Here is a 21335-nt window from a genome sequence, read left to right on the forward strand (position 1 = left end):
GCAGAGAAGGCACCCCACCGTGCCCGAGCAGGGGGTAGTGTCCATCAGCTGGGGAGGGGGGCAGGCGTCAGTGGGCCCTGTCTGTTGTCTGGACATGTGAGGCCCACAGCCATTCAGGCCCCCCTGAGAGAACAGACAGGGAGGGCAGGAGCGGAGGGGATGGATGCAGGCAGGTCAAGCTCCTGCCAACAGACAGATGCAGCTTGTGAAGAGCTTGCACAAGACATGCGAGGGAGGCAACTGCGCACATTAATGGGAAGGGAGTGTAGAGACGTTGCCCCAGCCCTGGCCCCGTTTTTGCACAGCCTCACTTGGACCACTGGAAATGTCTCCCAGTCAGTTTGATCACTGACTCCCCGGGCATATGGATGCCTGCATGTGAGAGGCCAGCTAGGGGGTGAACCCCTGCCAAGCCCCTGAGGGAGCATGGCCTAGGCACAGTGGTTAGGGCACAGGACAGGGCGCCTGGAAGCTCTCCGCTTAGCTCACAACGGGATGTTTCTGCACTGATGCTCCTGCCTGGATGGCCACCAGAAGCCACCCGCTGCCCAGCCCTTAATGATGACAGAGGTCTGTGCCACAGCTCCTGCAGCGCCTCGGCCTGTGGACGCCTACACTCTCCTCACCTGCAAGCAACTGCACTCTCCGTGCCTGGGCACAATGCTCAATGCGTCTCCATTCAGAGATGAAGCTGGCTCAGAGTCAGCCGAAGCCCCGGGGAGTGCGTTCAAATCAGAGAGGAGCTGGTGGGGAGGGAGAAGGGAAAGCCAGGCAACCTGGCTGACCTGAGGAAGCTGGCAGGGACAGGGCTGGGAGGGACAGGCTGGCCAAGATGAGGTGAGTTGCCATGTTAAGCCTGGAGAGGACCCTCATTCACAGACCCCAAATCATGCTGCTGCTGCTGTCAGAGTACCCCAGGCCCTGCATCTGTCATCCCTTGCTGTTCTCTGCTCCCACCGCCCATACTGCGGAGCCAGGACTCTGCTCTCTGTAATGCCGTGTACACCCATGGGAGTATGGACCTGAAACCCCTGGGCAGTGGGAAGTTACAGGGTCTGTCCACCCTGAGGTCACAAGTCCATGTGAAGGACCACTAATTCTGAGGTCAAGGCCCAGGCTCCTGGGGACAGATTCCCATGTGAAATAAAACATGAAGGGTTGGGCTGAACTTTGGCTCAGGAGTTGGGGGAATGAAAACAAGAGCAACAGAGAGGAAGCAGCAGGTCAGAGCTGAGGCAACCTGCGTGAGGGTCCTGGGAGCATGAGCAAAGCTGAAGGGCAGAATAAGGATATCGCTGTGGCTGTGGGGAACTTGCCGCTCGGGGGAACCGAGTCTGGTTTGTCTCTGGCATTCATGACATACAGGTCTTGCCTTGCAAGTCAGCATGTCAGGCTGCTCAATCAGACATTGGACAGATGCATCTAAATACTCAAAGGGAGCTTAACTAACCCCCAGTCCTGGCGCCATCTATAAATTAATTCTCAGAGCTGCATTAGGTACAAAGCAGGCTTGTCTGGAGGAGGCTACAGGCAGGCTCCACTGTCCTATCAGGGTGGGGCGGGCACTCCTTTTGCCCCTCCAACATGCAGCTGCCACTGCCACAAGCTGGCACAGAGCCTTGTTCCCCAGACCAGACACCTACCATTGCTGTTCCTGAGCGTGCACTCGTGCTAGTGCACACAGTAACTTACTCACCCTGAAACAGTGGGTCCCCTGGCATTCCCATCCTGCCTCCCCAGCTCCAGCTCCTAAGACCTTAACACCTCAGGAGACATTTTCTTTGACACACTGGCAGCCGGCGAGCACGAGGAAGGGAGTGGAAGTCCAAGGGAGAGCAGAGAGAAAGGGGACATTCGCGTACAACACGGTTTGCCAAACTGCAGGCCACTGGCTAGTGGTTGGCAGAAAGCCAGGTAGGCACATGGCGCTGGCTTCTCCTCCTTTCCAACTGCTTCATCACAGGAACACAAGCTAAAAATACAGCAAATACTTTCCTAATGTTCCCTTCCCATGTAAGTGAGAGCTGAAGCTGCACGTGGCCCATTATACAATACAGAACAGGAGGGGAGGGGTTAGCCCCACAATGAGGACTGGGAAGGGGGGAGCCAGGTTGGGAGATGAGGACCGGGAGAGCACGTGGGTGCTAGATTATGTTGCACGGGAGGAGCGGGAAGGGCTGGATTTGTCTGCTGAAGTGGGAGCACTTTGGCACACCCCTGCTCCTGGCAGTTCACCTGCCTGCTCGTTACCCTGGTGCTAAGCACCAAGAGCTGATGGGGAGGGCCTCATCATGCCAGGATGGCCCATGCCCAGCACAGCACCTCACACCATCCCCAAATGCCCACCAAAGAGCTACAGCATCCAGACATGCAGCCCCCGAGACCTGCAAGGGACACAAGACACGGAGAGGGACTAAGTGGACATGTTACAAAACCACATGGGAACAGCTCCACATTATTCTTAGCCTCGCTTGGAGCTGCAGGCACTGGGCAGCCGCAGTTGCTCCACAGCGTGCTTCTGGTCTGTGCCGCACCTGAGTCTGAGACATCAAGACTAGCACAGGCACTGCCACTTCCTATCTCAGCAGATGGGTTTGAGTTTCCGCTACAGGAGACAGTCTGCACCGGGCTTCCAACATGTTCCTTACATTTTTTATATTCCTCAACAAGGTTTATTTTTATTCTTCCAGCTAGCAAAATAAAATGTGGGCTCCAGCCAAGTGCACCGTGTCCCAGCTCTGAGCAGGGACATGTCTGCTACCTTCCCCACGCACACGCCCACGCACATGCCCAGGTAAGTCACTAGCAAACACTCAGTTGCCGTTGCACTACCTGGCCACTGGATGTCACAGTCGTTCCACCGCAAAGGCAGCTCTAGGGCATGAATCAGGCAGTAGAATAACCAAGCCTCCTTTCCCAAGTGGCCCTGTTGGTTCCCAACTGAACCAGCTGGGAGCCTGGCACCACAGCTCGGCAATTATACATGGGGTCACTGCAGCGAGGCATGTGAGAGGCATGGTGCCAGCTCCTGGCAAACAGCTCCTTCTTCACCTCCCCACGCTTCCCACACTGGGCTGTGTTCTGCTTTCATATCTTGGGGGACAGACAGGGAAATGCTTTGCAATCCCCCTCCCACCCCAGGCAGCAGAGGGTTAATCAGAGATGGAAAGGGATATAAGAAGACATGCAGGGGTGCTTAAAACCCAGCGAACTGCAGCTGTCTCCATGGCACTGCCTGCCTGATAGCTACACCCAGCCCATGCTCCCAGAACCTGACTGTACGTGCATCTAACTCAGCCTTGAGTGTACAACTTGTCTCCAACCTGGGAAGCAGTGGGAAAGCTGAACAGGGCACTCCCTTGCAGCCCTTCCAGCCTGCAGACACCCCTGAGCCAGATTCCCCGCTGCATTTCCACATCTCCAAGGTGTGGCCAGAAGCACCCATCCCCAAGAGCACTGAAGCAGGTGTGTAGACCTACACACAGAGCCCTCCCCTACCCCCTCCATTCACCATGACCCTAGGCCCCAGCCCTACCGTACCCTCCAGGGAAGGAGTCAGGAATTGCAGCCAAACAGATACAAAGTGCACCTCTGTTAAGTACAAACCTCCCTCAACCACACAAGACGGGCTCAGAGGAGCTTGTCCTCCAGCTACCCTGCTGCAGCCACAGGACCTCTGCCTCTCAGCTGGTCAGGTGGGGGGTGACCCAGTGTGTGACACTTTCCCCCCACTCCCCGATGCCCCAGCACTGTGCGAGGGACTGCAGCACAGCAGGCATCATGGTCTTTTAGCACAGACCCTGGGCAAGGATACACCCTGCCACATTTGGCCCTGCACACTCATACATTACCCAGATGCCATCTGATGGAGCAAGGTGGCACCTCTGCAGCTGGACTGGAAGATGTCCCCCCAGAACGACCTGCTCTGCAGGGGTACTGGCCAGGTTGTCCCCACCGCTGTGCTTACAGGAGAGGCAGCATAGCCCTGTGGACAGGCGCTCTAGCTTGCAGTCTGCTTTTAGCCTGGTGAATGGCTTTGGGGAGCTCCCATCTCCCCCCCTGCACCTCAACACAAAGCACACCAGCATCTTGTATTGTACTTAATATGGATGTAATGTGTTGATGGGCTATGGGGGGGTGAAGGGGGCAGCAGATGTCTGGTCCCTCAGCACCTCCTACTCTGGGATCCTAGGGACTGTTTCTGTCCCTGCCAGCACCTTCATTTCTATTCCTGTGTCCCTCTGTCCTGGGTGTATAGAGCCTCTAAAGAGAAAATGCAAATTACCCCATAGCTCATAACACTGATGCAATGTCTGGGTGTACTGGCAGAGGAGCTATGGCGGTCGGACACCTAGCACTTCTCCACGCTGCTCCATCCCGCAGCTGATGAGGAGGGAGAGCTGTGAGCCAGCACAAAGCAGGGCTTGGGGAACATAGCAGGATGCCAGCCAGGGGCTAGGGAACAGAGAACAAGGAAATGATTACTTAATGACAAGCCCCAGAGACCAGCGCTTGCTTGAGATCAATGCAGCCTGCCCACCAGGGGCACCCGGGACTCTGGGGAGAAAGGCACAGAGGCACCCTGGAGCAAAGTCATGCATGTGTGAGTGTGCACACCAGCGCTGCTCAAGACTGGCTCAGCAGTTAGCGAGAGAGAACTGGGCTCTGAGCTCTCTGCACAGGCTGCCAGGACAGGGTCCCAGCTCAGCTCTCCCTAGCCAGCTGCCCCACAGCCTTTCTGCTTCCCCAAACAGGCGGGGTGCAGCGGGATCCCTGCCTGCATGTGTCGCCAACCTCCCCACTCAACGCAAAGACCCAAAGCAGCTCTGCAGCTGCAGCCTCTGTCAAAACAGAAAGCCAGTGGCACGGTCTCATGCAGCGGGCTGCCCTCTCGTGGCCAAACTGAACCTGGACAAGGCAAAGGCATAAGGCTGACAGAGCCGGGAGACTGAGGAGCCCTTGATGGTTGAAGGTGCCCAGACAGCTCCTGCAAGGCTGCAGCACGATGCAGTGCTCCCCAAGAGCTGGGGTCCTGCAACCACCTCTCCCTAACACAGAGCAGGGCATAAAGCAGGGTGGGCACAGAGGTGATGCTGGGATTAATTCATGTAAAATCTCCTGCTGGAGACTTTGAGCTCATCACACCCCAAGTCCTTCCTACAGCCAGGACCAGTGGAAACTGGGTGCTGGGCAGCATGGAGACAAGGACAGGAGGATAGAAAACTGGGGCCCACGGAGGGTTTGTCACAGTCTGCTTTCCTGTCCAGGGTAAGGAACTATACAGCATCCCCAGCCAGGCAGCTCTTGCCACATGGGCATGGGGAGCAGCCCCAGAGGCAGGCTGTATGTGCGTGGGAGGGTTTAGGACAGAGGAGAGGCCAGCAGGCTGGCAGCAAGGATGCTGGACCCTTCAGGGAGGCATCAGGACAGGACATGTGAGGGGCTGCACAGGGCACAGCAGCTGGGTGAGGCTGAATTTCTTGCAGCCCCTAAGTCTGGGATGCAAAAAACAGTAAGACCCATGGCCAGGTTACAGTATCCTTGGCCTAAATGCCACTTACTGAGGACAACGGAGACTGGGCTTGGTGGCTAACAAGGAAGGAAGGTACCACAAAGTTGGGGGGAAGGAGTAATGTCTTGTCATGGGGTCAATCCCACAAAACAGGAGCAGTGTGTGGGGGGGGGGGGTTACATGGCCTCCCTGCTTGGAGGTACGCAGGGGCCATGCCTGGGATATCAGGGAAAGGAGCAATACAGAGGGAGCCTGGCTGGCTGCCCACACCACACAGTGGGCAATGAGTGAAATGTGAGGGCAGTACATTTAAAAATGATGGAAGGAAAGTGTTTTGAAAGAACCTGGGGAACTCCCTGCCACAGGGTGCTCTTGATGTTACAAGACAGTACATTTCAACATCATCTGGCCCTACAGCAGACAGAGGTGAGCACTACTAACCCTCATGTTGTGAGGCCATCACAACATGACAATTTGGGTCAAGGAAATCTCTTCCTTAGTAGTTAACAGTAGCAGCAGGGGCTGTGGTTTCATTTGGCAATGCCTGCTCAGTGAATGTGGTGCAGCCAAGCTGAGACCCGCACCATCTGTGGCGAGGGACATGTGCCCTTATACGCAGGATCCAGCATCAGCCCCTGTGGGGAGTCGGACTCTGAGCTAGGTAAGATGCTGAGCTTCTGGGCAAGAATAATTCATACAGCCTTAGTCTCAGGCTGGAGCCCAGCAGAGTGGGTGGGCTATGCCTATGGAAGGGCTGGAGTTGAGTATTTGGTACTCCTCCAGGCAGCAGGGATGTCAGCAAGCCCTTTGGGTGAAGGAGAGGAACCCAGCTGGCTTAGATTTTAGGGCATGTCTCCCTTAGGGTGTTTTAAGGTGGCATGACACCAGGGCAGAGCAACAGCGGTGCACAATGTCCTCGGGCAAGCTGCACCATCATGAGCCCAGATTCATGCCCGCATGACGCTGCTACACGGGGGCTTTCAGTGGTGCCAAACTCACTAATGCAAACAAGTCCAAAGAACTCAGGAAAAGCACTCGGTCCCAGGACACACACATTTCGTGCTCCTCCTCACCAGCAGCCGCCAGTCTGGGCTCCTTCACATGGGATGGCATGCAGGACCTGTGTCTGGACCCTCCCAGCTCCATCTCTCATAGCACCCAAGGAAGGGCATCCTCTGCTAATGCCACAGCTAGACACTGAGGCTGGCACTTCCCAGCTACCCACTGACCCGTGCGGAGCACAGTTGATACAGTATGTGATCCCTGGTAACGAGGTACACTGGGCGGGTTTGTATCTCAAGAACAAGCCACTGAGGGAACTCACTGCTTTCTTTGGGTTCAGAAACTTCAAACCTGGGAGGGATGTTACAACCACTAAGCCCCTTCTCCTCTACAGCCCAAACTATGCCAAGCAACGCCAGCAGACTTGCCTGCCTTCCCATAAGCCTGTCTCCTGCAGAGCAGAGAAACTCCCAGGAGCTCAGCCAACTGACTTCTGTATCATCCCATTGCAGGCAAACTTGCCAGAAAGACTGGTTGGGTTAGAGGAGAGGCTCCAAAATAAGAGCAAGTCGGGCTGAGGTCTTCTGCTCAGGGCAGAGGACCTTAATCTGAGACATCGTAATGGGTCTGGGCTAGGTGTACAAGGGTACAGAACAGAAGAGCGTGCTCACGGGGCCCCAATCAAGCTGGACACACTGGGGAAAAGGCTTCAGCTCAGAAACTCTAGCACGGCAAAGGCAGCTGGGTCAAGCCCTGGAGAAACCCTGTTGGAGACTGTTGGGACCATGGGACCACAGCAGAGACACAGGGCTCAGCCCTGGGAAATTACACCGAGCAGTGCTAATGGCAGCAAGCTGTGAGGACAAGGCAGGGCACAGAACAGAGGTCTCCAGGCTCGGGTGTGATTCAGCCCCAGGGCACTGAAAGCGGCACACCCCTAGTGTGACCCCGGACAAAGGTACTAACACTAAAACTGCCTACTCCTCTAGAGCTATATTGAGACAAGACACCTCTTTACCAGTACCGTTACATCTCCCTCCGCATCTCAGCCCCAACCGCCCTCATGTCCTCAGTGGTATGTTCTCCTCTCCCTTGGCTGCTACAGTGCTTCACAGCACCCTCCTCTCCCTTCCTAACATGCTTCAGAATAGCTACTTTGCATAAACAAACACAGCACAAAACAAAGCTGGATTGAATTAAAGACATTTCTATTGGGCTCACTAGCAGCCAAAACCTCCCGGGCAGACAGGGATGCTGGAGGAACGGAGAGGCCAGAGGCCAGGCAGCCTCGTCCACAGCACTGTATTCCAAGTGAACCCACAAGGGAGAACAGGCTAGGGGAGGCTCAGTCTCACAAATACATGTGCACATCGCACAACCAGTCCATACACTAATTTGCAGCGTGACAGCTAGAAGAACAGGGGAGAGAGGGGCAAAGCGCCCTGCAAGTCAGGACAGAGATGCAGCAGAGGAAGGAGTTTGCACTTCTAGGTGTTTTCTGCCCACTATCCCATGCTCGCCTCTAACAGCTGCCTTCACTCTTGCCAGCCCTAGACAGGTCTGAGAAGCACCAACTAGTCACAGGGATTCCTGTGACTGGGGCATGAGGGGGAGGAAGAAGGGGGAGAAAAGGCAGCCATGTGTCCACCCAGTATCAGCATGTGTCCCCAGCCCAGCCAGCTGGAAATACACATGAAGAGACATCCTAGGAGAACCAAAGGTGACTTGAAATTCCTCTGGTATCACAACAGGTAGCAGGTCTAGACCCCTGCTATAGCACGCTAGCCCCCCTGGCTACAGTCCAGCGAGAGGTGACTTGTAGCTGCACTCCGCTGTCTCAAGTAGAGCTGTTCACTTAGCCACTAGCGTTTAGTGCTGTGACATTTGCCCACTCCCCACTGACATCAACCCCTTTCTCCCCTTTGCCCTCATCTGGACAGGATGCCTGCATGAGTAGGAACAGTAGAAGAAGGTCCTCGCTGTCCTGTACATGGTGCTGTCAGGGTTACAGCTAAGCCATTGTTGCTTCTTCCACTAGCAACCTAATACACATCCCTTCTCTTCCATCTCCACATGCTCAGATCTCACAATGCCCAGCAAAAGAGAGACACTCGTTCCCCCATGTAGTGATACCATTCAGACCCGACCCCAGCTGCTCACCACTATCGAGACCCACAGATTACAGAGCGAGGCCCATTCAGGTTTAATCACAAAAGAGAAATTGGCCACCTGCTGTGGTCTCTTATAATAATGTGGCATCAACAAGGTACTTGGGGACACTGTCAATTCATCTCACAGGACATGACGCCAAAGGTTGACAGCCCACACCAAATGACCTCGCAATGGGTTTTCCTACTGAGGGCTAACACTGGCTTCTCCATGGAGCTGTCCCGGTAAAGGAATGGCCAAAATGTCTGGGTCCCAAGAATTTGTTTCCCTTCACCCTGCTGTATGCAGTTGCTGGTCAGCATCAGAAGTGCCTCCTCTTCTCCCTTCTCCTAGCCAGGACCTCTATACAGGGCAGGTATTCCACAGCATAATCCCCTCCCCAAGGCACGGTCAGATCAGGGAACCTCACCAGGTGGACCTTATGGACTGGGGACATCCTCTGTGTTCACAGGAAGGGGATCTCTACCTATGTACTTGCTGTAGCGAGCCCAAGGGTGACACACAGACACCAACGCACTACTACCGGCAGCCTCTTCCCAGTACCATAGCAACAGCTGAGGAGTAGGGAGGTCCAGATGGCAAACTCCTCCATCCTTCCTTATCTACATACAATGGAGCGCACAGCTCCTTCCCACACTGCCGGCGTGACCCCCAGCCCCAGCCCTCCAACTGGTGCTCCAAGAAGTTAGGATCTGCTGGAGCAACACCAAGGACTCTGATGGACACGGGGGCCCAAGCACTGTAGCATGGCCTAGTCCAGTGAGCCGTACCCATGCAGGAAGGGTAGGATCTGCTGCCTGGTTTCTAGACCCTAGGGGTGACTGATTCAGCTGGCACCCCTCACCTGCAGGGTCACCAGCCCACAACTGAGGTGAATGGAAGTCATGAACATGCTTAGCAGAGTCAGCCAAAGAAGCCAAAGGCTGGAGCCATGTTCCTCCCGGCCACCTCACACCTGCCCCGCTCCTTCCCAGAGGCCTCAGCAAAGACACCAACAAAGTTAGTGCCCTCACCTTAGGGGAGTGAGGTCCAGGCTGGGGGAAACTTGCCCTCCCCATGCTCCACCTCTGCATGCAGCTAAGCAAAGGCCTCCAGTCTCCAAGGCCATCACCAGCACCGATCTCACTAGGAACATGAACAAAGCAAATCAGCCCAGATCAGCCCCCCTGATCTACACGTTGGACAACCCACCATGGCTAGCAGTGGCACCCTTGCCACCCCCAGACAGGAGCCCCATTGAGGGAGCCAGGGCCCGAGCTGTGCCAGCATATGCTGTGCTGAGCTCTTTTCCCCCGGAAGGGGCTCTTGCAGGTCTTATAAAGCTCTTCTGCAAAGAAGGGCAAGCCACAGACGCCCCACAGGAATAGTCTGGCATGCCTGGCCTGTGGGAAGGCAGCACAGATAAGGACTTTACATGGCAAACTCTGCAGGGTTCCCAGGGACACACTAAGAGCCACGACCCTGGAGGCACAGTCGGAGCTGGAAGTGCTGCCAGGGCACTCTGCGAGCAGGGCAGGAGTCCCTGCTGTTCCAAAGAGAGGCACTGCCTGAGGGCGAGCACCAGCTACACAACCCTCACCTGCTCGCCCTGCTTAATCCAGGCCAGCAACACACTGTCCCAAGCTTCACTCTTAACCCTTTACAGCCTGGATTCTTAAAAAAACCAAACTGCTCGTCACTGCTCCTCTCCATGCTGCTGCAGAACAGCCCATCCGATGCAACCTGGACCTCCGTGCACCCCTTCTGCTGGAGAGACCCTCTCCTGAATGGGAACATGATGCTGTTCTGGTGTCTTCCAGCATGAGGATCTCCTACTGAGGTCTCCTCCAGCCTTGCAAAGAGCACACAGGACCATCCAGATGAGACCACTCGATTCCCCAGGAAGGGAAACGAGAGAAAGACGGGAGGGGGCAAGGCAGAGGGAAAGAGAAGCAACCTGAGAGCAGGATGGTAATTAATTGGGGCTTTTGTTCTGTTTCTAAATGAGCATTTAAACAGTAGATTGAGTCGTGCCTGCTTTGATAATACAACACTGAGGAGCCGGAACGGAGGCAACTCAGTGCTGCCCACTGGCAGCTCAGGTCACCCGGGTACGACTGCTCTCCGAGGGCGCTCAGAGGGCAGGACCATAGACTCGACCCCCTGCAGCATGGCAGAGGTGGCTGGGGCAACATCCTAACAAGGCAAGCCTCAGCCATGCTGCCGCTGCGCCCTCCTGCTGCCCTCTTCCCAAGTGACGGTGCAGCAGAGCAAAACCACTGTGGTGACCCAGCAGGTCCACGTACAGCCTGAGAGCCAGGACACGAATCAGCCTTGTGCTTCCCTGCAGGCCAGCAGCTCTGGCCGCCCTCTAGCCCCAGCCCTCCCTCCCACACACAGACCCAGCCTGCCAGCTTGATTTCCAGATAGGGGAGGTGGCAGGGTAGCAAAGCTGGGGCTTGGGAATGACCCAGAAGGGAGGGTGGTGGAGAGTTTCTCAGCCCTGCCAGCATCAAAGGGAAACAGGCAGAGGCAGGGTGCCTGGGTTCAGACACTTGTTGCTGGAAATTCCTCTGCTGCTTATGGCGGGGAGGTGCGGGGGAGACACTGCAGAGATCAGGCACTTCCTGTTAGGCTCCAAAGACCAGCTGCCAGGGCCCCGATTCTTAAAAACAAGGAGCCTGAAGTAACAACCAGGCACCTAGCAAGGCCCAATCAGCTAAGCACCACATACACCCTGCTCCAAGGAAGCCCTTTTCCCCTCCCAAGCCCAGCTACACTTGTCACCTGCCTGCAATGTGCTTTCGGGGCTGGACTAAATGACCTCCCGAGGTCCCTTCCAACACTAATTTTCTCGATTCTCCGAGTCTATTCTGCGACGCCCGCCTGTGATGTCATCTTTTGGACTCCGCGCTCTTGGAGGCAGGCCTCTCCTTTCCTACGTGCTTACACTGCCTCTAGCACAAAGGCGCTCTCGTCTGGGTTGTTAGACGACCACAGAAAGCTTCTGCTGGCCTCCTCCCAAGGTGGGGGGCATCCCTTCAAGGGGGACACTGTCACTGGAAGGGCTCTAGCAAAGGGGCTCAGGATCTTCCCTCTTGGGCCTGGAAGGACAGAATAGGATGGAAATCAAAGGTGAAAAGGAGGGGCTGCTTCCTCCCTTTCCCTGGCCCCCAGTCCCTTCCCCCATCCCATACCTCTCAAGTGGTCTTTCTTGTCAGGGCCCAGTAAGGGCAGCTCTGCCAGTATCTTTCTTCCTGCTGCTGGGCAGACGTGGCCTTTCTGGAGAGAGGGCTGCGCAACACACCCAGCCCCAGGGGCAATGAGATTCAGGGGGAAACAGAAAACCTTCATAGGAACCTGGTATACCCCGAAAGCTAGAGAGTCCTCCCTGGATACCAAGTATTTTGCAGACAGGAACAAGCCCCACGACACATGCCCCATGGTAGCGAGAGCACAGGAGCTCCCCATACCCACCCAAGCCATGCACCCGCCTCCAGGGTCTAGCAGGAAGGCAAGGACGCTCCTTGCCATCCCTCACACACCTCCCACCATGATGGGCATGTGAACCAAGTCACCATCTCTCCTGCCCTGCCTCGGTTGCTGCCTGGAAGGGTCCTCTTTGCTAAAGAAAACCATGATTTCTTACGCTGGTAAACGTATGAGAGGAGGATGCAAGGGAGATGTTCAGCTTGAAGGAGCACTCTCTGAAAGGCAAAGGATTCCTCATTTAGGCTATGCCCGTCACCCTGCTGTCAGGGCAGCAAGAGGTCACTCGCTGGCAAGCAACACTTCTAGCTGGCGAGGAAGGCGCTGAAATATGGCACCACAATTCAAACCTGAAGTTGGAGGCACAGAGTGGCCCTTGACCTCCTCACCCTGCCAATAGATAATCAGCCCAGCTCCGCTGCGGGTCACAACCTCTCCTCCCTGCTGAGGGCTGTTGCTGAAAGCAGGTTTTGCCCTTAGCTTCATACTACTTGCTTAGGTCCCTCTGGCAACCCACGAGCATCAGAGGAGACAGCTTGTGAGAGGCCTCCTCACCCACCCCTGGCCCAGGGCACTGTCCCCTGCAAGTCCCTCTGCTAGTGCCCAAACCATCCCAGCTACACGCATCCCAAAGAAGCCATCCTCACTCCCCCGGCAACACTGCTTCCCTAGTTCCCAGACTGCACTCTCAGAAAGTTTCCCTTCAAATTCAGCCTCAAATCCCATTTGCCGTGATGATGAGCTCGTCTCGGTTCAGGCATCACCATTTCTCCCCTGGCCGCAGTCCATTTAGGGAGGTGGGGGCAGGACTAGGGGAGGAAGGGAAAGCATGTTATCGAAGGCAGAACAACACGCAGGGTTTCCATCTGCCAGCACACCCCTGTCCCTTCCCATCGTTCCCCCACTCAAAAGATGCTCTTCTCCAGAAAACAGCCACTACTTTTGGCCCTGGAGCCAAGAGGTTTGATGTGAGCCTTCCCCGCCCAATGACTGCTTATCAGTATTTTCCAATTTTGAAGCAGCAGAGACACAAAGCATCCTTTTCTGGACACAAAGGATTCCTCCTACAGTCTCTCTTCCACCAGTTCAGATGTTACATGCGACTGTACATCACCCCACCAAGTAACAGGCACACACAGGCTGCCTCCCAGCTACAGCCAGATCGCCAGATGACTCCTTTCCGCCTCGCCGCTGCCCAGATGCTGCTCAGTTTAACAAAGGGTTAACACAGAAACACAACAAACAAGCCCAGGAATAAACAGGAGTTTCTCAGACTTCCCCAGCATCCTCCCAATCCCTCTGGCATCCACCAAAATCCTCTGGCACAGGGCACACAGGGCCAATACAGGGCATATGGATGCAGGGATGACATTCGCTCCATCTTTACTCTCCCTGATTCCTGGGAGAGCGTATTTGCTGGGAACGCAAGCCAGCAAGCACAGGGATGGGGCAGCTTTGCTTGCTGGGACTGAACCTACCAGAATCTGCTTGGGCATTCATTACACTAAACCTGTTAACAGCAAGGGGGGTGCATCTGTGTTCAACCAGGCGTCTTTATCCAGCAAAGGTGACTAGCAAAGCACGTACGGAGGGTATTGCAATTATTCCATAGCTGTGCTGCAATCGCACAGTGGCCACATAGCACAGCCTCAGGAAAAGAAGCATCAAAGGAGCACCCTCCGCACAGGCAGAGGTATAAAATAAATAAGGAGCCCTCCATTGCTCATGTCAACCCTTGCTGGCTTTAACTGCCGGAATAAAGAATCCCTCCTCTTTTCTGCAGAGCTCCCACAGGCAACTTACTCCTGGGGCTGCATTTCCCTAAATGCTCGCATTTCAATTAGTGTTACAGTAATGACATGACTGGGAATTCACCTCACCCAAAATGTACTGGAAAATAAAGACCAGAGCCCGCAAATGCTGAGAGAGGTGTACACACACACACAACAGTGAGATGGGCTGGGGAAAAGCAAATGTGTTCCCTGCTCCACTCTCCACTGGTGGAAGCTGCCTGGGCTTTGCTAACTGCTTCCCCAAACAAGGAGAATGCAACTTCCAGCTGATTTTCCAGATAAACAGGCATGCCCACGAAGGCAAAGCGCTCCACTAAAAATATCGCCCTCTGACCTGCCTCGGCCTGGGATCTAAAGGCACCCAGCCCAGCCCAGCTCAGCACCAGTGAGTTGCAAAATTGCAACAAGGCAGGTTAAATAAGGGGCATCTCCCGGTCCCTTAATTCCACCCCCCACCCAAACCCTCACCACCACCTCTTGGAAAAGGAGAAGCTGTGAATACGCTCAGCCAAGACAAGAGCCCCCCTTCCCGTCTTGGAAAAGGAAAAACTGCAGATACACTCAGCCAGGACAGAGAGGGGGTTTTCAGTGTGTGTGTGTGTGGGGGGGGGGATCAAAATGACAAGCTAAGCGGATCCAGAAGTCTCCAAAAGAGCAGGCAGCTTACACTTGCTGCGTGTGTGTGTTTCTGTGCGTGTCCTGCTCAAGCAAAGAGTTAAACCAAGAGGCAGCTCCACAGCATCCTCGCCTGCTGCGTGTGTGTGTGCGTCTCCTTCTGCTCATGCAAAGAGTTAAACCAAGAGGCAGCTCCATCGCATCCTCCTCGCCTGCTGCCCTCCCCTGCTCAGAAATTAAATCTCATTTTACTTTATTCCACTTAAGCATGAGCCAAACTGTTGCTGCTGGGGGAGGGCTGGGGGGGGACGAGATCCTCTGCACAAAACCCCAGGCTGATGGGGGGGGGGGTGCTCCCAGCACCCCGGCAATGCCGGCGGCACCTGAGCCCGGGGCTGGGAGAGGGGCGGCGGGGCGGCCGACTTACATGGCAGTGATGTTCCTGGAGATGTCCGTGATGTTGATGCTCGCGTTGCCATTGCTGGTGCCCGAATCCTGCCCTTCCAAGAGGGGGAAGAGGTTCCCGTCATCCGGCTTCTTGCAATGGATGTCTGTCTTGCTGCAAAGGCAGTTGGCCGGGCAAGCCAGCACCGACAGCACATAGTCTCCCCAAACGCTCCAGAGCAAAAAGACCCTCCAGAAGCGGCACTTGGTCGGGCAGAGAGAGACATCCATCTCCGATCCCTGGGTGGTGTTTGTTTTTGTCGGGTTTTTTTTTTTTTTTTTTTGTAATAAAAAAAAAGGGGGGACAAAAAAGAGGAGGAGGAAAGGGAGGGATGGGGGGTGGGGGAGAAGGGGGAGGCAAGAAGATGAAGTCGAAGCGGAGCGATCAGAGGCGCGGTCCCCCGGCGGACGGAGGCATGCCGGCGGTAATCCCGCTACAGCTGCGGGCCGCGCCGCCGCCGCCCGGCCGCCGTGCCGCTCCCGCCGCGCCGAGCCCCTTCTGAGCCTTGCGACGGAGGATGGGGAGGCAGCTCACCAACACACGCACGCACACACACAAAAAATGGTGCTAAAGTCACCAAGTCCCACCTACTGGGCAGAATTCAAATTGACACACCTGCAAAAAAAACACACGGAGCGAGAAGAGGAGCAAGGGAGGGGGGGGCGCAGCCTTTCCCAACCCCTCCCCCAAGCCTGCCCGGCTTTGCTGCAGCAGGAGATGCATGCAGGAAGGGGGGGGGGGAAAAAAAAAGAGAGAGAGAGAGCGATTGCACTAATGCCTGCAAAGAGATCCCGGCTCTGCGTGCTTCCCTCTCTGCAATAAAAAGGATTCCCGCCCCCCTCCCCGCTGGAAAGGAGCCTGTGATCAAAGCAGGGGTGAGAGGAGGCAGGAAAAGTTGTTGTTTTTTTAATTTTTTTTCATTTATTCCCATCCCCTCCACCTAACTCCGAAAGGCGGACAGACACAGGGGGGGAGAGAAACCGGGAGAGATGGGCATGGCGCCAACGTGGCTGGCAATTCTTTGCTATATACCTATGTTCAAAGATCCTGGCTGAGATAACAAGGGGGGGGAGACTGGAAAGCACCCAGGAAAGACTGTCTAGAGAATGGACACGCACGACCCAGAGAGAGAGGCTGGGGGAGCGGTGGAAGGGGGATCCACCGGATCGCTGGGGATCCCGGGGGCAGGGGCGCTCTCCCAGCCGCAGCCGATTCTGCACTCAGACATGCAAAAAAGAAAGAAAGAAAAAACCTGAAAGGGGAAGAATGAAGTGTTGAAAAGGCTGAGCGGGGAGAGCCGAAATGGCATCAGGAGAGCAGTGTGTGCGAGCTGAACAGCAGAGCGAATTAAGATGCATGGTGCATTTTTGGCAAGCACAAACCCAAGCAGATCAGAGCTCTGCTTAATTTGCTCTGCTTTTCTACAGCGCCTTTCTGCACGCCTTTTTTTTTTTTTTTTAATAGTTTCTTGTTTCTGCTCCTCTGCACAGAGACACAATGATAAAGGGACAGAGCTGCCAGGCCAGGAGTGGGGAATTACAGGTGCATCCCTCCAAAATATTTCAGGCTCTCGTGCTACCAAAAAAAAAAAAAGAAAGGGTTCTCTTCTTGTCCTGGGTAGTGTGTGTGTGTGTGTGGGGGGGGGGGGATGTTGGACATCTTGGCTGCTTACTGAATCGAGGCAGTGTGATCCCAGGCTACTAGCCTCCCTCCCACACACCCCTCCAGCCCCAAAGGGATCTATCCGCAATGAGAACAGGACAGTGAGAAGAGCAGGGAGATGCAGAGAGAGGCTGCAGCCTTGTCTGGAGCTGGATGCACCGTTTGGCCTGGTGTGTTTCCAAAGCTATTCCCGACGCTCACAAAAAATAGGGGAGAAGGGGGACCTGGAGTGGCCCATCCAACTGCAAAGTGGGTCCAGAGTCTCTGGGGTGCAACCAGAGTCAGGATCCAATTCCACTGAGGATACCGGCTCTATTCTGCCTTGGTGCTAGAAAAAGGATATTGTCCCTGGCTCCAGTCAGGCATTGTGCTAGGTGCTGTACGCACAGGGAAGGTTTCACAAGCTGTAATGGACAGCTGGTGGAGAACAAGGATTGTCTGGATCCACCACGCATACTAGTGGGAAAGTCAGTTTTATTTTGCCTGTCTGCTGTCATGTCTGTTCAGTGGGATGGAAGGACGGTCACAGAGGGCAGGCCCAGACCTGGCAGCTGGAGGAGCTGGGCTCTTCCTCTGCCCCACTGGCAGGCAAGTTACTCAAGCCCATACATGCAGGCTTGGGCCCCCGGAAGCAGGGTACCTCAATCCTCGCACAAGCAGCTAAATAAAAAGGCCCTGATTTCAGGGGGGCTGAGCTTGCACAGCCTGTACTGCCAGCAGTGGGCATGGTCAGGGCATCACATTTATGACAGGCAGGTCCTTGGGACACCTAAATTCATGTTTAGCTGCTAAATATTAGGCACCCATTTTTGAAAGGTTTGCTTTCTTGCTCATGTTATGCTTCGGTTTCCACACCTGTAAAATGGGGGTCACCGTGCAGGCACATCTCAGGGGGCACTGGGACAGTTGGTTTGTTCACATTTATGAGGAGCTTGGAGATCCAGCTGTGTGAGCGCTAGAAAAGAGCAGCATAGTTGCATTGTTTGCTGATGCCACTAAGTTTCTGTAACAAGCCCTGCTCCTCCTGGCCTCTGGCACCAGCTTGCCTTTTTGCTTGGCACGCAGTATGCACTGAGCCCCCAACAGTCTCTCTGTTGCTGTCCAGGGCACAAAGGAAACCATGTTTTTGCCCTGACCTAAGTCACACCAATGCAGACACAAGTCCAGTCACCAGGAAGGTGGATTTCCTCCCACCGTGGTGCAGGAGGTCTTGGTGCCCTGCTACCCAGCCAACAGGGTTTACTGAAAATGCCAAGGGGGGTTTCTTTCCACTGGGACCTGTCCTGAGGTCACTCCCCGGTGTCTGTGACATCACAGTGCGTTACCAGAGAAACAGCTGCAATGTCATTGCCTGGTCAGACCAGGGTCCAGTAGGAGGAGGGGCCGGTCCCTTGGACAGCTGGACAATACAGCCAAGGTAAGCAGGCTGGCACGGTGCCTGCCCACTGCCCCCCTGCAGCAACCGGCACTTCCACGCGGTGGACTCCAGAATCCGACAGGTGCTCGGGTCTCGCTTCCCAGCAGCTCCGGTTCTGCTCAGCATTTAGATGTGACTCACACAGGAGTGCCTGTCCCTGCTCTGACAGCCCTGCTTTTGAGAGAGACATGTTTTAACCCCCTCCCCCCCTTCCACCCCCATTTAAATTCTCCTCCGCACGCTCGGGGAGCAGAGCGAGAGATGCCTGGATTTTGAGCAAATGAGAAGGCTCGGCAGATCCTTGGGAGAGCAGAGCCGGGCGTGTGCCGAGGAGCAGGAGGGGACGCAGCAGCGCGAGCGTTCTTTAATCATGACAGCAAAATAAGACTGACGGGGAGATCTATTATTTATATGCTGGGCTGGAGCCGCCGAGCTGGGAAGCGGGGCTGCATGTCTTCTGGGGCCAAGAGAAGGAGCACGCGTCACCAAAGGAGTGCTGGAGATGGGAGAAATGTGGGCAACAGGTGTGTCCCATGCAGCCTGGCATGGGGAGAAGAGCATGGTACATGGGTAGTTGCAGAGGGGCTCTGTCCCTGGTGGTGCAGTGAGAGGGCTGACCCCCTCGTCCAGGCACAGCTCCCAGGGGCATTGACGTCCAAGTACCCAAGGGCTTCAGGCTTGATTCACATCTGGCTGCAAAGAGGTTGCGGTACGCCTGCCGTGTGGCCATGGGCCCAGCTGGATCCACCTCTCGATTAGTGGGATTGCCCTTTCCCACAGCCAGGACAGGGCACGGCCCCCCCGGTAGACGCTGCCTGGCAGGGGTACCGCCTGTCCGAGGCACCAAGCTGTCCTCCCTGCGGCTGGACCCAGCCACTCTCAGGCATCACCAGATGGCTCTGGCCACAGCAGGTGTGAGACAGCTTGCACGGTTGTTCCTCCCCTGCTACTGGGGCTTGGCATTGGGGCCTGCCAGCAGGAGTCAGCTTTGCCTGGGGTCTGTCCAGTGCTTCAACAGCATCCAGAATGATTTTACCAGCCACACATGCACAAGTCACATGGGCGCTCGCAATGGTAGTGTGCTGTCCTGGTCAACCCTGGGTGCCCAGCAACAGGGCATATAGACGCTCCTGAACACCGATGGGCCCTCTGGGAATGCAGCTGCCACACGCTCACGTTCTGGGTTTGGCTCTGTGTGTGCATCTCCCAGGAATCCTTCATGCAGCCCTTTAAAATCTGGGGTATAAAATGCACTATAGGTGCTCAGTGCACTTACCACTACAAATAACACAGTGGCTGCCATTTGGGAGCATTTTACAGCCCCTGCAGGTAATGCTCCTTTTGTTCTTTACAAGCATCTCCAACACAAGGGGCCCAAAGTGCTTTCAAAACACTAGCGAATCAATCCTCACAACCCACATGGGGACCAAGGGTCCAACCCGATCATCCCTTTGGGCTGGTATGGTTAAGCCATCTTCAGCACACAGAGGTCGGGGGAGGTGATGTAGGTCATTGGCACATACCAGATGACCCAGTATGAGCCTGGAGTCTCACCCTAGTGGGAGTTTATAATAACTTTGCTACTACCCCCCAAAGTCCGTATATAAGGTAAAGAAGTATTATGCCCTGTTGACAGATTGGAAAGAATGAGGCAGAGATCTGACATGATGGGATGGGAAAAAGCACTAGGACTTGAGCTCTTTTTCTGCTGCTTTGGGATGCAAAAACGGCTGGAAAAGATTTTTCCCCTCCCTCTTCCTTTTCCATTAGCAGTGCCAGAAATGTCATGTCTCACCCTTCTAGCTTGGGATGGGAGACACAGAAATGTGCACAAGTCTGCTCCAGCCCCCAAGAGAACGGGAAGGTGCAGAGTGCTCCTGACTGAGCCTTTTCTGCCTGGTTTCGGAAGGAGGCCACAGGGTTGCGAGACCCAAAACAAATGGGTGCAAGGATAAGGAGCAAGCGCCAAATGACAGGAGACATGGATCAGAGAAGACTGCTTCTCCCTGTTCCCCCGTACCTCAATCCCTGCAGCACCTCTAAAAATAGAGAATTGCAAAGTGATGGGAGTGGGATGGGTAGAGGAAGCTTGCATGCAAGTTGCCAAGATAGGGCATCTGTGTTTCACCCACATCAGCCAGCAAACAGGGCCAAGTACCAGCAGCACAGTGACATGGCCATAACTTCTTCCTTATCTGGGGGAGTCTGACATGACTCTATTACCATAACTTATCTCCAGATTCACCCTGGATGGGAACTCAACACAGCATCAAAGAAGGCTCCAGCAAATGCCGCCTGGGTCTCCCCACCCCCACCCAGCAGGGAAGAACTATCCCAGCCCGTTCCCCCTGCCGAGGGCTGGCTGGTAGCAGCCCAACCTCTCTCCACACTTGCCTGCTATTCTACATTTTCCAAGGCAGCTCCTGGCTATTGTCTCATAGCTATTACAATGTGAGCCGGTGCTGCAGCCAGGATGTTCGTGCCTGGAAAGCAGGGCTTATGTCTGAGTTAGCATGATAATGGAGTGTAAATCTATATGCAGAGGTTTTCAATTCCTCTATAATGAATTGATAAAGTTACTGTGTCTCCCACTTTCCTTGAAGCTCATTGTAAACACCTTCATATGGCAGCTGAAATCCCCCGATCCCTAGTAATGGGTTCCTGTCTAGGAGAGGTTTATTGCTGCTGGAAGTTTGGAAGGTCTCGGGTTTCGGTGCAAAAGTGAAGCCAGTCTGAGGTGGAGCGCAGGCCCCTGTCTAAGGCACTCCCCTAGGATCTGCAGCACCCATCCTCAATGCCAGCGGAGACTTACTTCAGCAGCTAATGTGCTGTGCCAAGATGGGGCTTCCTCTGCACATAAAACTGCCTCTTGGGGATGAGTTTCAGCCAGGGGAAGATGGGTGAGGGGGGAAGCTGTTTGCTGGGCACCAAGGGTTTTTAGCAGGGGGTGGGTAGCTGGCTGATTTGTCCATTCTGTGCTCTGGCTAAGGTTCTTCCAAGCGTAGGCCTTTCAGCAACATTTCTTGGGTTGAAATATGCTGGATTGAGAGGCCCTAAAGAGCAAGCCTTTGACTGAGGTTCAGCACAGGAGGGGCACTTGAGCACAGGGATGAGCTCCTTTTCTCCAACTGCCCCTCAGCACCAGCCTGCAGGGTCTGCAGCCTAAGCAGGCTTTAGTCTCCTTGCTCAGTCATACCAGTGCATGCTTTTCCTTCCCTTGGTTCTGTTTTACAGAGCTACAGCAAGGGAAGG

At 55.0% G+C, this 21335-nt stretch overlaps 1 protein-coding gene across 4 annotated transcripts in view; it reads right to left on the reverse strand.

Annotated features, from left to right (window-relative positions):
• Nucleotides 1-15570, reverse strand: part of NTRK3 (neurotrophic receptor tyrosine kinase 3) — a 298100-nt gene extending 282530 nt beyond the window's left edge. For all 4 annotated transcript variants that reach the window (XM_090028540.1, XM_090028539.1, XM_090028542.1 and 1 more), the window contains exon 1: nucleotides 14987-15570. In XM_090028540.1, coding sequence (XP_089884666.1) covers nucleotides 14987-15234 — 248 coding nt within the window. In that variant the 5' untranslated portion in view covers nucleotides 15235-15570. The remainder of the gene's footprint in view (nucleotides 1-14986) is intronic.
• Between the last annotated feature and the right edge of the window lie 5765 nt (nucleotides 15571-21335).

Source organism: Crocodylus siamensis, chromosome 15 (genome assembly GCF_052110815.1).
Source record: "Crocodylus siamensis isolate JL-2025a chromosome 15, ASM5211081v1, whole genome shotgun sequence".
NCBI lineage: Eukaryota > Metazoa > Chordata > Crocodylia > Crocodylidae > Crocodylus > Crocodylus siamensis.